General features: G+C 33.4%; 1 protein-coding gene across 2 annotated transcripts; it reads left to right on the top strand.

The window, feature by feature from the left end:
- The first annotated feature begins 3,894 nt into the window (after positions 1 to 3,894).
- On the top strand, positions 3,895 to 13,691 carry LOC131170635 (uncharacterized). 2 transcript variants are annotated; one of them, XM_058130143.1, is made up of 9 exons: positions 3,895 to 4,406; positions 6,166 to 6,360; positions 6,463 to 6,565; positions 6,911 to 6,990; positions 7,074 to 7,151; positions 7,643 to 7,734; positions 12,455 to 12,566; positions 13,198 to 13,323; positions 13,410 to 13,691. In XM_058130143.1, the coding sequence occupies exons 1-9, from the start codon at positions 4,128 to 4,130 to the stop codon at positions 13,524 to 13,526; spliced, it is 1,182 nt and encodes a 393-aa protein (XP_057986126.1). In that variant the 5' UTR covers positions 3,895 to 4,127; the 3' UTR covers positions 13,527 to 13,691. The 2 variants fall into 2 exon arrangements, with proteins under 2 accessions (XP_057986126.1, XP_057986125.1); XM_058130142.1 differs by having other exon boundaries at positions 3,898 to 4,406; positions 6,151 to 6,360.
- Positions 13,692 to 14,017: the final 326 nt, after the last annotated feature.

The raw sequence follows: 14,017 nt of genomic DNA, 5'->3' as shown, positions 1-14,017 counted from the left end.
ACTGGAGTCGAGCGGGACATGCGTAGCAAGTACCATATCATTCAATGTATAATCATGTGCTTTATTACGCCTTGTGTAAAATTCGAGGCGAATTTTTACGTAAGGGGAAGAATGTAACACCCCAAAATTTTAAATTTTATGAGCATTTTTGGTATTTTAATTTTATTTAAATTTTAGGAATTTTTTTGAGATTTTTCGAATTTTAAAAATCGGGTTCGATTTTCCGAAAATATAAACTTTGATGATTTTTAAAAATTAATTTAAAGACCACGTGGCAAAACTAAAAATATATTTGGAGTCTATGTATTTTTCTGAGTTTTCTGGAATTTTTTCGGAATTTTTGGACCTCGTTTTCGGTCCCCAGGCAGAGTAAAAATTCAAAATTTTGTATTCTGAATCGAACCGGCCGAATCGAACCGGACTGGATCGGACCGGTCGAATCGGACCGGCCTTTCCTTCTTCCCTTTTTCTTCCCCGCGCGCGTCGTTCCCTCTCCCTTTTCTCTCTCTTTTCTCTCTCCTCCCCTCCCCTGCCACGGCCGCCTCCTGCGTCCCCCTCGCCGCGCCTCTATTGTCCCAGTCGACCGGCCGCCGCCCCAAACTGCCGGAAACGCGCGCGAACGCCCCTCCCCTGCGCGCACGACGTTTCGGCTTTCCCGGCCAAAATCCGGCCGATCCGGCCACCAATTGGACCGAGTCTTGTGTCTAAAATCATCTACTCGGCGAGAGCTTTCCATAGACACCAAGAACGCCGAAATCCATCTAGCGGTTTGTCCAATTTTTGCTCGGGAAGTTTTTAGCCCATTTCGACTTTTGGGCTAGATTTCTCGAAAACCGTGAATCCCACGAGAAAACCGAGGCTACCAGCACGCTTCACTCGTCGAGAGCTTCGCAACGACATAAATTTCGAATTTTTCCGACATCGTTTTTCGGTGGGTCCCACGGAACTTTGCAGTGTTTTTCCGAGCATTTAATGAGCTTAGAAAATTCTGAAAAATTTATGTACTAACCCCCGTGTTATGGGCTTCGTGTAGGTATCCTCGATTCGCGGAAATTCGACAGTTGACCGAGTCTGCAAATTTCGGGCCAGACAGACCCGTTACCGGAAAAGTCTCCGAATTGGACCGAGGTTTTGGCTAGCCCCCCATTGTCAGACGTCCCGAGTACGTCCCCGAAGTCAGAATCGGCAAAGGTAAACCCGAACCTTGCTTTTTCGTAATTTTCTAGTGCTTAAATAGGATTAAAAATCCATAAAATATTCGTGGTAGCTTAGAAAATTACGATTCTTTTTGCAATAGCTTAGTAATATTGCTAAGGACCGCGGGGCAAAGTTTTATAATTTTTAGAGCTTGTTTGGGCAGTTTTTGCCAAAAATGATTAATAATAAGGACTAAATTGAAATTTTGCGTATTGTGATGGATGACTGATTTGATGGGCCCAGGAGGGGCTATGTGATATGATTGAACTGTGGATATATGGATTGTGAATATAGAAGTGTGTTTTGAGCCATTTTGCAGGTTGGGTAGGTCCTAGGTATAGGGGAGACTCTGCCGGATTTTCGGCACGACTTAGGACGTATTGGTCTTTTTCTTTGTTTGTATTGAGTCAAATTTATTAAATGATTGTAATAAAATTGTCAGGTGAGCCGGATGACCTTCTTCCTCCGCCCGGCCTCAGTGACCATCGTCAAGTCTGTGAGTAGAATATTAATTTTAATTGTAATTTCGATATTATTATATGTTCAAGCATGCCCATGCATCACTTATATGCATATATTTATGTAGTTAAACTCTAGGCACGATTTATGTTACATTTATAACTATTGATGTGCCATGGATGTTGTTGTGGTAATTTGGAGCAGTGTGCGTGCGTTGGCGTGCGTGTGATGTGGTGTGGACTATGGATAGGACGGGGTAGTCACGGCTTGAGTAATTCGCTGGGACCCGATCCTACGAGGGATAGTCAAGGCTTGATTAATTATTTGGGACCCTCGATTTGGTTATTAAGTGGAAGTCCGAGCTTGAGTAATTATTGGCACCAGGTTGGATTTAAGAGAGCTGTATAGGGGATCAGCTCCCATATGTTATGATTGATACTACAGGGTGTGTGAGTGCTCCAAATTACCTTTTTGATGCTATGATGTGAATTTATTGCTGATGTTGCACTTCATTCCACATGTTGCATTAGTTTTAGATAGTTATAGAGATTATGGTTAAAATTGATATTTTACTCTCTGAGTCGAACGCTCACTCCTGTTCAATATTTTTCCAGGCCACAGGAGGATATTTTGAGGTTAACCTGCTTTCTTCCTCGCAGGTCGATTATTAATGTTTGTATAATCTTGTTAAATCTTAGAATTTCCGCATGTGTTAGAAATGTTTATTTGATTTGGGTCTGTAAACTAAATTATTATTTTGGGACCTGTAAACTTAATATGCTATGCATGTTTGATGGATTGGATGAGGGAGCTGAGCTCCCATTTATTATTATGTTGATGAGTATGTGGAGGGTGAGCTGAGCTCCCCAATTGACTATATATTGTGTTTACAGGTCGGGTGAGTCGAAAACTCCCCGTTGGTAAGTCCATTTTATGGCCGGACTCTATCCGTTTGTTTTCTTGAAATTGGGCCCAAATGGGCCTTAGAGTTGGGTTAATGAACAGTTATGCTTACTACGGGCCTTGGGGGCTTTAGGCTGGCTCAGGTCCTAGTGCCGGTCCGGCCCATAGGTTGGGTCGTGACAAAAATAATTATTTTTTTAAGATAATTAAATAATTTTAAAAATATAGATAAAATAATAAAATAATTATTATTGTTAATAGAAAAATTTATAATTAATTTTAAGTTTTTAGATATAAATAAATATTTTATATTTTATGTTTTATGTTATTAATAAAAAATATTTTAACAAAGTTGAAATACATTAATTAAAATATTAAAATTATAAATAAAAAAATAAAAATATTAATAATATTAATTTTCAAGTTAAATAAAAAAGGATAATATGGTCAAAATAAAAAAATAAAACCAGATCAGCTATCAGCTGATGAGAAACAGCTCTAAAAATAGAGCTGATACAAACTGCAGCTGATGGGTATCATATCAGTTGCCCATCAGCTATCAGCTCTATTTTTTTAAACTGGCCAAACACCACAATTTACCTGTTTGGGTGTCTATCAGCTATCAGCTGAACCCAACAGATAAACCAAACACCCTCTTAATCTTATATAAAATGATAATGGGTCTAATTTTTATAAGTATTTAATCTAATCAAATTTTAATATGACAACTTTGAGTAATATAGAATCAGATTTAGAACGAATTCGAGTTTGATATATATTAGGTATTTGCTATTTAAATTCATTTATATAAATAATTAATTAATATAAAATATATATTTTTATAATAAATTTATATATTTTATTTTATTTTAAATAAAATAAAATATAAATATTTTATAAAATTATTAATTTTTAAAATATAAATTACTTATAAAATTTTTTTTATATAGATTATTAATTAAAAATATAAAATTAAATGAATTTTAATATTTTTTAAAATAATAATAATCAAATTTGATATGAATTGAAAAATAAATTTTAATCAATTCTGATTTTAATAGTATTAATTAAATTTAAATTCAGATAAATAATTTTATAGATATCTTATTCATTGTCATACATAATTTCATATGAGAATAATTTAATAATAATTAAAATAAATATATATAAAATTAATTAAAAAAAATATATATATATAAAATATAATATACAAAACTTTAATTTAACTCTTGATGAAAGCATGAGTCTACTTTCTCGTAGCCGCACCCTTTAATTATATATATTTTTTAAATGTTAATTTATAAATCAATAATATTAGGGATTTTCTAGTATAGTTGGAAGAATATTAGGGTTTTTAAAATAGGAAAAAAAATAATATCAGGATTTAAAATGGTAAGAACCAATAGATTTTAGTCCATGGAAAAATATCAAATATCAAATATGGAATAGAATTTTTCTTTTCTTTTTTGAGAAAAAAATGGAATAGAAATTGAAGAGAATATTATGACTCTTTTCAAAACCCTCCTAAAACCACTTTTTCGCTCATCTCTATCCTCTGAGTTCAGAGAATGGAATCTCTTTCAAGTTCAGTGTTCATCTCCAGATTCCCAGAAACATACCCAACTATCAACACCCCATCTTCTTCTACTACTTCTTCTCCTTCTTTGTCAGTAATCAAGTTATTGAATAATCCAGTTGGGTCTCTCAAACTTGCCCAAACTGCACGTTTTCCCAGCCCTTGCGTTCACGCTGTCGCCAGTGAGGTATCAGGAGGGGAAGAGGAAGATCAGAGGCCCTTAAATAATGGGTTTGGCTTTGTTTCTGATGATACCCTTTCTTTGTCTCAGGTTATTATTTTTATTTTTCTCACCTATCCCACCTATATGTTGGTTTTCAGAAATCTGCGTACCTATATGTGTTTGTTTTGTTGTGAAAATTCGACCCCAAACTCAGAAAAAAACCTTGGAATCGAAAATGAGCAATCTTTTGTTGTGGAAATCTGCATGTGTGTGTGTGTGTGTGTGTGTGTGTGTGTGTGTGTGTGTGTGTGTGTGTGTGTGTGTGTGTGTTTTGTTGTGGAAATTCAACTTCAAAATCTGAGAAACCCTGGAATCCAAAAAGGGGCAATCTTTGTTGTGTAGTTTACAGATTTTGCTGTGCTAATATAATATGTTATATTAAGGCTCTATAGTTTGATTGGTATGGTGGCTCTACATCCTGATTCTTTGTGATAGAAATCATGTGTGATAAAGCATGCTTCCAGGGATTGGAAAAGTTGTTACAAGGTATTTTTATTTTTCCGGATTCTGGTCTTGTTGTAAACTTGTAATGATGGCTTTTGAACTAAGAATCATGACAGAGTCACAGAGAGAAATTCCTAATGAGAAATATAAGTTCGACATAGTTTCTGTGGCTATAGCATAATCCCTTGGCCTTGACATAGTCGCAAATGAACTGCAGGATTCACTAGGAAGGTTATTACTATTTGGCTTATCGCTTAAGTATTTTGTTCATTTAGATGATAAATTGTGGAGTGGCAGATACAAAAGCAGTTATATCGGACCTACTTATACAGTGCATAATGTTGAAGTTATTGCTAGTTTTATCAGCTGTAATTTCTAGTCCTGGCACACACGAAGGTTCATAATGACAATGAGTAACTTATGGGTGCAAAAAATTTAATTAGCATGTTGGCTATTTCATATTGCTTTTCACTGCACCCTTTTCCTTTTAGCCAGCCACTTCTTAATATAACAAATGACAAATCCTGTTTAAAGAAGTGTTATCTCCTCAAAGGATTAGGATTTGTCTCTAATACTATGTTTCACTTGTTTTTTAATCCATGTGATAGGAAAAGAAAAGAAATAAGAGGTTAGATATTTCCCATGTTTGGGAATTTCAAGGGATGGGAAAAGATTTTAAGTATTAAGTGTATAATTGTCATATTTAAAAAATAGTTTTAAATATGGAGGAAAGGATAACTCTTATGCCCTCAATTTTGATGGGAAAACAAAGTGGAGTTTGAAAGGATAACTAATCCCTTCTTATCCTTCTTTTCCAACCTCATTAAACTCTCAAACAAGGAACAATTCTTATCCCTTTAACATTTTCCTTTCCTATCACTCCTTATCCCTCCATCCAAATAAAGTATGAGGTTACATACTTTCTTGGTCATATTATTGGCCTGTTAACATCTATGCGCCTAAAATGACAAAAGGATGAAAAGTGTCATATGCCATAATTTCTTATTTGCACTTATTTATCAATTCTTTTCCTCTAATTGTCTTATTGTTTCAACACAGAAAGCTTTTAATGTAAACTCATAGACTTCGATGCTTTTAAATTTGTCAACATCAATTAGTTACTAAAGCAGTTTGGGAGGCAGGGGCAACATGTGGAATGCTGAATTGTGTTCACATGCCCCTGAGACACCAAAAAGTAAAATAGTGCGTGGGTATTGCTCTCTCTTATTATAGTTCTATTTTATGCCTTTATGATATTTGGAACATTTTCTTTTTATCATAGACAATTAGTGAATATGTCAAATGGTAACTTTGGCATGGTATTAATTGCCTTTCTCATACTATGAAGGATAATTTAAAGCAGAATAAAAGCATTGAAAAGAATGCAGAGAAAATAGTAAAGGTGGAGACACCTTTGGTGGTTCCGCATGGAAGTGGAACTGGTGGGGGAACCAGAGCTGGACTTTTTAGAACTCCAATTTCTGGTGGGGTGCAGAGTGCAACCTCAGCTCATGGCTTACCTCGACCAGCATTGGCAGTTCGCAATTTGATGGAGCAGGTGAATTTTGTTTTTTGGTTACCATACACAATCATCTCTTGCAATATGTTTGACTAGTCGTCTTGATGTAGTAGTTCTAATCTATCTTGCTTTGTAAGTAAGGCTAGATTTGCTCATCTATGCACTGTAATGTCTCGAATGCATCATCGAAGAGAAGGATATCCATTTGGTTCCCTGGTTGACTTTGCACCAGATTCAATGGGACGTAAGTTTTCAAAATTTTCAGTGCTTTGCCAATGAATACCAAAAGAAAAGTTGATGCGATATTGTATGATGTGATGTGATTTTTCAATCTCATACTCGTGAAATTTTGTGGATTATAAATCATGTCCTTTATATGTTTCTACTCTTTGTAAATTTCATGTTTATTTTATTTGGCTAAAAAATTTAATATATTTGTAAGAGCCTATTAAGATGGCTTTTATTCTGCTATGTTTGGCCCATGACTTTCATATTCAACAATGATTTAAATATATAATAATGCATTTGATAGTTTATGTATTTGTTCATGGCATAATTGATTTCCATAGTTGCTGTTCTCAATCTGCAGATCCCTTATTTTCATTTTCTCCATTGGCCATCCACTCACGAAACTTGTTAGCAGACCCTAGATGCACGCTTGTTGTGCAGGTTGGTTATAATAATTGTATTACTCTTAGTAAATATGTAGTTGTTCTCCATCTGCAAAGTATAGTTACAGTTAGATTTTGTAGATACCTGGATGGAGTGGCTTGTCAAATGCAAGGGTCACAATCTTTGGTGATGTCTTCCCACTTCCAGAACATCAACAGGTGATTACCCAACTCTCTTCTTTTCATTTATTTATGTGCATGTGTGTGTAGATGGAATATGGTTTCACTTTATGCCCTAAAGGTGAAATTATCTTAATTTCCCTTCATTCTAGGTGCACTTGAACATGATGCACGGAGCCTTTTTTTTCATTTTGCCCTAGTATCTAAGAGCATCTCTGATCTTTTTTCTTCGACTTTTAGAGAATTTTACTCATTTTTTTCTTTTATCATTGTTGCTGTGAACACCTCTTCTCCTCCTTCTCTTCTCTTGTTTAAGTTTGGGATTTTTTGTTGTTGTATGGTTGTTCTAGTCCTTTATATCTGCTGATGCATTGTATTTTATAAAGAAGATGCAAATTCCAAGACACATTTACACCCGGTTGAGCAAAAATATGATTTTGCTCAATGCTTTTGTTATTGTTGTTTCTGCTTTAAAGGTGGTTGTTGTTATTGTTTCCTTAAAATATAACAACTGGTTGTGTTGCCATCAGGAGTGGGCTCATAAGCAGTATATTGCAAAACATCAACAAGGGCCTTCTCAGCAGTGGGGGAATTTCTACTACTTTAGGATGGAGAATATAAGGTTTGTTTCTGATGCATATTGGTTTGATTGGATGAAATTTAATACTTAAATTTGAGGATGGGAAATTCTTCCTCATAAGCACTTTCAGCTTTTTCCTCATCAACATGGCATTAAAATATGATTAGTTTAATTCTTGATAATGTTGATTTTTCATGAAGGAGCTTTTAAGAGCTCTTATTTTGGTGGCTTTCTTAGGACATAACTTCTAGAATCCCTTCTTGGATAATGCATGTACTGCTGATCAATGGTTGAATGATTTTGTGGTCTATTGAGCAAACCACAAAGAAGTTGATAGTTGTGTGCAGTGAGTTGATATTTGTATGTAATGAGTTGATGGCATTTTTCTGATAGGTAAAAGAGATCATGGGAGCAATTGAAGTGCTGAACTAACTTATGAAGGATAAAGTATTGTAAAATTTCATATGTATCTGAAAACCAATTATACTGTTTCTGGGTTTTGCAACTTTTCAATATTTGCTTGACCTATCAGCAACTTAGGTTGCATTTGCATTAGTGTCATGAAGTTGGTGTCCTGTCCCCTTTAAAGTGTAAATTCTACCCTAACTTTAGAGCTAAGATGCCAAATAGCTGTACTTTAAACTAGTACCATCAATCTTCTTTTGGCCTTAACTGACATTATAGTGCCTACTTTCCAACTGTTTTCTATCATGGATTATTAACAAATCTATCTTAAATAATGTGATTCTCAGTTTGATGCTCATGTAATGCTTGTGGTGTAAACAATAGTGCAGGTTAGAAGTAGAATAGCTCAATGGCAGAGGTCTCAATACCGCTAAAGTCTCATAAAAAGACAAGTTTTCTCAGAAATTTAATTTTCTTTCTATCTATGAAGTTTATTGATTTAATGGGACTTGCATTTTGTCTTGCTTTCACAATTTTGACAAATGTAGAACAGCTAGGAGGGTTCAGATGAGTTCCCAAACTAACATAGGAAATCATTGAAATGGTTCTAGAAGCTTGTAGGATTCTAAAACTCTAAATGATATAAGGATCAGAATAGATTTAATTAGGACTGAAAAATATGCAAAGGAAAACCTATTTTGGTAATGTGGGATTGAGTTTCCTTTTTATGCTATTTGTTGAGAGTTTTGTTATGGTTTAAAAACGGTTTTGAGATTTGATAGAGTGCAAGTAGATATTTTTGACTTCTTGAATCAGTAGAAAGAAATTGACAAAAAGTATACAATTTTCGAGGTGCCAGTGCCAAACCTAGAGTCCTTAATCATCACAACCAAGGAGTTGCATACACAGTTTTTAAAGGAGTTCCAACTTCTATACATGGTGTAAATCACCATCACAATTCACAAGCATATATGTGAAGTTCTATATAGTCTTACATATGGGGGATTAGAGACAATAGAATAATACTATGAATTTTGAGTTGAGACTGGTTAGGTTTAGGGATGGCAACAGGTAGGGTACCCGCGAAAATCACCCTACCCGAATCCGAACCCGATTAATATTTTCAAAATCCGAACCCGTCCCAAACCCGATTGTTATTACCCGAAAAATACCCGAACCCGTTTAATTTTATATATTTAATTAATAATCTATATAAAAAATTATTTTTATTAATAATTTATATTTAAAAATTTAATAATTTCAAAAAATATTTCAATTTTATTTTATATAAAATAAAATTTATAAAAATTTATAAATATTATTAAAAAATATATATATTTTATATTTAATTAAATATTTATATAAACGGGTTCGGGTAATGGATACCTAACCTATAAAACTCGAACCCGAGCCCGAACCCGTAACGGGTATTAAATTTCAAACCCGAACCCGTTCAAAATCTGATTATATATTACCCAAACCCGTCTTATTAGGGTTCGGTTAAATCGGTACCCGCAAAAATCCAACCCGTTGCCATCCCTAGTTAGGTTTGCATTTTAACATCCAATAATGTAAATATAAAGAGTGTAAGATCCAATAATGAGAATTCAACCTTACCAAGAGTGAAAATTGCTAAATAACATTAAGTTTTTATATATTTTAAATCTATTTATCTCTCTCTCTCTCTCTCTCTCCCCAAGTTTTGCTATCGCTCTTTCTAAAATAAAAAAATCTCTATTCATCCTTATAGCCTGTAAAATCTCCCTCAAAATGTCAACTGCTCATACACACAGAGAGTTGATAATCTTTTATTCATAAATATCAAATAATAAATTTTATTACATAATTTTGAAGCAACCATATTGCAACTGTAAAATGTGGGATTTGGATGTCAATTTGGTTTATTTCAAATTATTTGGATCTTGGTTTTTTGAAAAAAAAATCTAAAAAATTAGTTAATTATTTTTAAATTTTAATGATAACTAATAAATTTCATTTATATCTTGAAATTTGTAAGAATAAAATTAATTCAAAATGAAAAATTATGCATTATGTTAATGATGAATTAACAAATCTTAGATAACAATAAAAATAATCTTGATAAAAAATTGTCGGAGAAAATCAAATTTTTTTGACAAATTTATTCAAAAGTTTAGATGCTTAAGTTGGACTTTTCAAATATGGCATAGGAAGTGGACTTTTACCATATGTTAATGTAGAATGTGGGAAGTAGTGACATTAGCACCATTTTGATAGTGACAAATGATCTTTTTTTAAAAAAAAAAAAAAAAGAATTAAAAAATGAAAGGAAAGCTAAGCAAAAGAACTAAATTCTCAAAGAAGTGCCACTGTATTGTACATGAATGGATCACTACTCTATTACCAAGGTCACCATTCTATGCTTGGCAAAATACTTTTTCACAGGTTGACATTTTGAGTGTCAATCTATCCTATTTCCACCAAATTCACAATATTCTGGTAAATAGTTTTCAATTCATCGTATTTTGATTTTTTTTTTGGGGGGTGTACTTTTTCTCACATTTTGGTCAATAGCCTGGTGGAGTTGGATAATTATGTGTGGATATAGATCAATTGGGAAGTGGAGTTGAAGGTTCAGCTGGAAAAAATTTTATACAATTGGAACTAAGTTTGGCCGTTGGCATAAAATTAAAAAAGAAAAAGTTCAGGTTTTTTTTTTGGTCACTAAGCTTAAAAAAAAAAAAAAAAGAAAAAAAATTGTGTGAGATGATTCATTGCTGTGATGTAGGAAATCCTAAGGATTTTCATTTTAGGACTATTAGGACTGCTTATTTTGGGAAAAAGTATAGGAAATAATAGTTTATTGTTTTAGAAGTTAGCCCTTTTATTTGATTTGTGATTCCTAATTAGAGTTGCAATTAGGGTTCCTGATCCTAATGTAATTAGGGTTACAAAACTCTATAAATAGGGCTTAGGATCTCTACATATTTACAGACTTTTATTATGATTGTTGACTGCTGATTTTGAGCAAATAAATTGAGAATTTGTTTCTCATCCAAATCCCTAATACCTATTGGTTCTACATGAATAAGTTCCACCTATCCTTTTCAATGATTTTGTCTTGATAATTTTTTTAAGATTTTTTTATTTTTTATTTTTTACTTTGCGTCCCAAGAATTGGAAAACATTTTTCAGGTAAATATTTTTTGTTTTGTGAAACAAACGAAGCCTAATACCAACCATGGCTGCTACAACCCAATGCCCTGAAATGGTCTCCCCATTTGTTATAATATGCCTATCATTGTTATTGTTATTTATTGTTTTATTGTAGATGTTAAATTACATCAAGGAAAGAGTTGGAGAATAAGGTACCTCCAACTTTAAATGATGTACAAAATGGATAGCAAAAGTAAAAGATTGTAAAAGCAAAGCCTTAAATCAAACTCAGAGTCTCCTTTCAGAGGCCCTGAAGCAGAAGACCATATATTCCACAGCGGAGTGGACGATAAAACCTGGCTTCTAAAGATGCAGACATTCCTCTCCTACAGATTGATTATTTAACTATTTTTTTATTTATCTTTTCTTTTGGAAAAGAAAAGAAATTTTATTATGAGTTGAAAAAAAAAAGGATATGATGCAGACATTCCTCTCCAACAGATTCTTTATTTAACTATTTTTTTATTTATCTTTTCTTTTGGAAAAGAAAAGAAATTTTATTATGAGTTGAAAAAAAAAAGAATATTATTACAGAAAAAGATGAGAAATCCTCATGCAAGGAGAAAATAAGAAAAGAAAAAGCATAGACATAGCACAATTGCTAGCACTGGGGCCAAGTCCTTGCTAATCTACTTCCACTTAACACATTTAGCAGATAAATTTCATTGAATTGCACACAAACCTATTGCCTTGCTTGTATGTTGTTGTGGCATGAAACATTATTGGCCTTGCTTGTATATTGTTGTGGCATAAAACATTATTGGCTGGTAGGCAGACATCAACCACCTAAATTTTACTTTCATAAATTTTTATTTGTGAATTTATTTAGATGTGATATATTTATTGCTTTGCCAAGTATTGGGAAAAGTATCTTGACACTGTCCCAATCTTACCATTCTTCATTTGAGTGGCTACTCTTAAGCTAGCCACTTTGTCTGCATGCTTTATTGAAGATATGTTTGTGATGGACAATATTAAACCTAAATCGTCTATTATGCTTGGTTGACTTTGATGAGTTGAGCATTAACCAACATGCCCTGTCAACAATTTGTATTGATTGCATTCATATTTCGTCACTTTTGCTTAATCTACCCGTCAACATTAATTATGTTCTGCATGCTTTAGGTATCCCATGACTAATATACTTCTACTATTTTGCCAGTGACATATACTTTATTGGAGGCTTTGGCACTGTTGCTTGGGTTGATGTTAATGAATATGAGGCCCTTCAGCCTGATAAAATTGCAGTTGATGGAGGGGAGCAAAATCTTAAGGTGATCTTGAAACTTTTTGGTAATTTTAATAGACTATTTTTGTGAAATTTGTGGTTTTTGAAGTGCTTGTCTGCATGAGTTCATTTTGGACTGACTAATTTTGTGAATCATCCAATCAGGGAGAAAAAAAAATCTATTAATACTTTTTCAGTTTATTTATAAAAAAAATAACTGTGCAAACTCAAACTTGATTTTCAAACTCGTCTAAAAAGTAGGCTAAGGTTGAAAATATTGGTCTCTGGAATACATCTAATTGCATTCATTATCGCCTTACTATTATGTTTGTCTAACTATGGATATTATTTTGTATATTCATCATGTTATGCCAAATGAAAAGGTGAAATATATTTTTGCTTGTATATAGAGTGCCACTTCTCCTTACTCTCTATATAAATATCTCGGTAGCTTGGTACTTTTGTGGCATTTTGTTCTTTTACATTATTCTGTTTGTAGTTCTTGAGTTGATAAAAATTCTATTATGTTAGTGGAAAAGCAAAGAAAATAAAATAGAAAGTTACAGTTTGATAGCTTGTGAGCTTATACATAACAAAGCTCGGGTCAAAAGATGTTAAAGTTGAGCTTAGTTCAATGTTTAAGCATAAAAAGTCATAAGCATTTGCATTTGCTACAGGAACTCAATGCAATCTTCTCAAAGCCCCTTAAAGAGCTGTTGTCCACCGAAACAGAGGTGGATGATGCTGCTCTGATATCAATAGACAGCAAAGGAATCGATATTCGGGTCCGTCAAGGTGCACAGGTAAATACCTTCATTGAGCTTTTTCGCTCTCTGGTTGCTTGTGTTTTCGTGATGGATCATATGGTTTGTTGTTCCACTGTTTGTAGTTCAATGTACAGCGGTTATCATTTGAAGAAGGGCATGCAGTTGAAACATTAGAGGAAGCTAAGGATGCTCTATGGAAGCTAATAAATAAAGGCCAAGTACACAATTTGCACAAATAAAAATTTGATGGCGCATTGTTCTTCTTGAGTTTTTAATGGCTAACTTACTCTAGTTTATATTTACTAGAATGACTCAGTTTTGCTTCTGTATTAATAAAGTTGCTATAGCTTTTGTGAAAATTTGCTAAATTTAGTAAGGTTTATTATTGTTAAATTTGGTGGGTTTTTTTTTTATTTTTTTATTTTTTATTTTTCAGAAGATGAGGTTTTCATTGGTAATTAAGAAGGCTCTAGGCCTAGTACAAACTAAACTTGAGCAGTCAGGTTACAATAAAAGAAAGGATCATGTAAAATCTTTAAACCCAACAAATGAGTTGCAGAGTTCCCATTTCGCTTTACAAAAAAAAAAAAGGAAACTGATCCTAATTGGCATGCTAGGCTTTGTACGTCATCAAGGACTGCCTGGATATCAGTTTTCCTTTGCAAGGCTTGAATTACCATAAGTGAATCTCCCTCAATAAGAATTGTTTGAAAGCCTCTTTGAATGGCTA

Source organism: Hevea brasiliensis, chromosome 11, assembly GCF_030052815.1.
Source record: "Hevea brasiliensis isolate MT/VB/25A 57/8 chromosome 11, ASM3005281v1, whole genome shotgun sequence".
NCBI classification, from domain to species: domain Eukaryota; kingdom Viridiplantae; phylum Streptophyta; class Magnoliopsida; order Malpighiales; family Euphorbiaceae; genus Hevea; species Hevea brasiliensis.
The sequence above is the reverse complement of the archived record's forward strand: the minus strand, read 5'-3'. Positions and strand labels throughout refer to the sequence as shown.

Bases quoted from the DNA above. Each gene is read 5' to 3' on its own strand.
- LOC131170635 (XM_058130142.1), top strand. From the start codon at position 4,128: ATGGAATCTCTTTCAAGTTCAGTGTTCATCTCCAGATTCCCAGAAACA. The intron at 6,361-6,462 runs GTGAATTTTGTT...TTTGTAAGTAAG, and splicing joins TTCGCAATTTGATGGAGCAG to GCTAGATTTGCTCATCTATG. The intron at 6,566-6,910 runs GTAAGTTTTCAA...CTCAATCTGCAG, and splicing joins TGCACCAGATTCAATGGGAC to ATCCCTTATTTTCATTTTCT.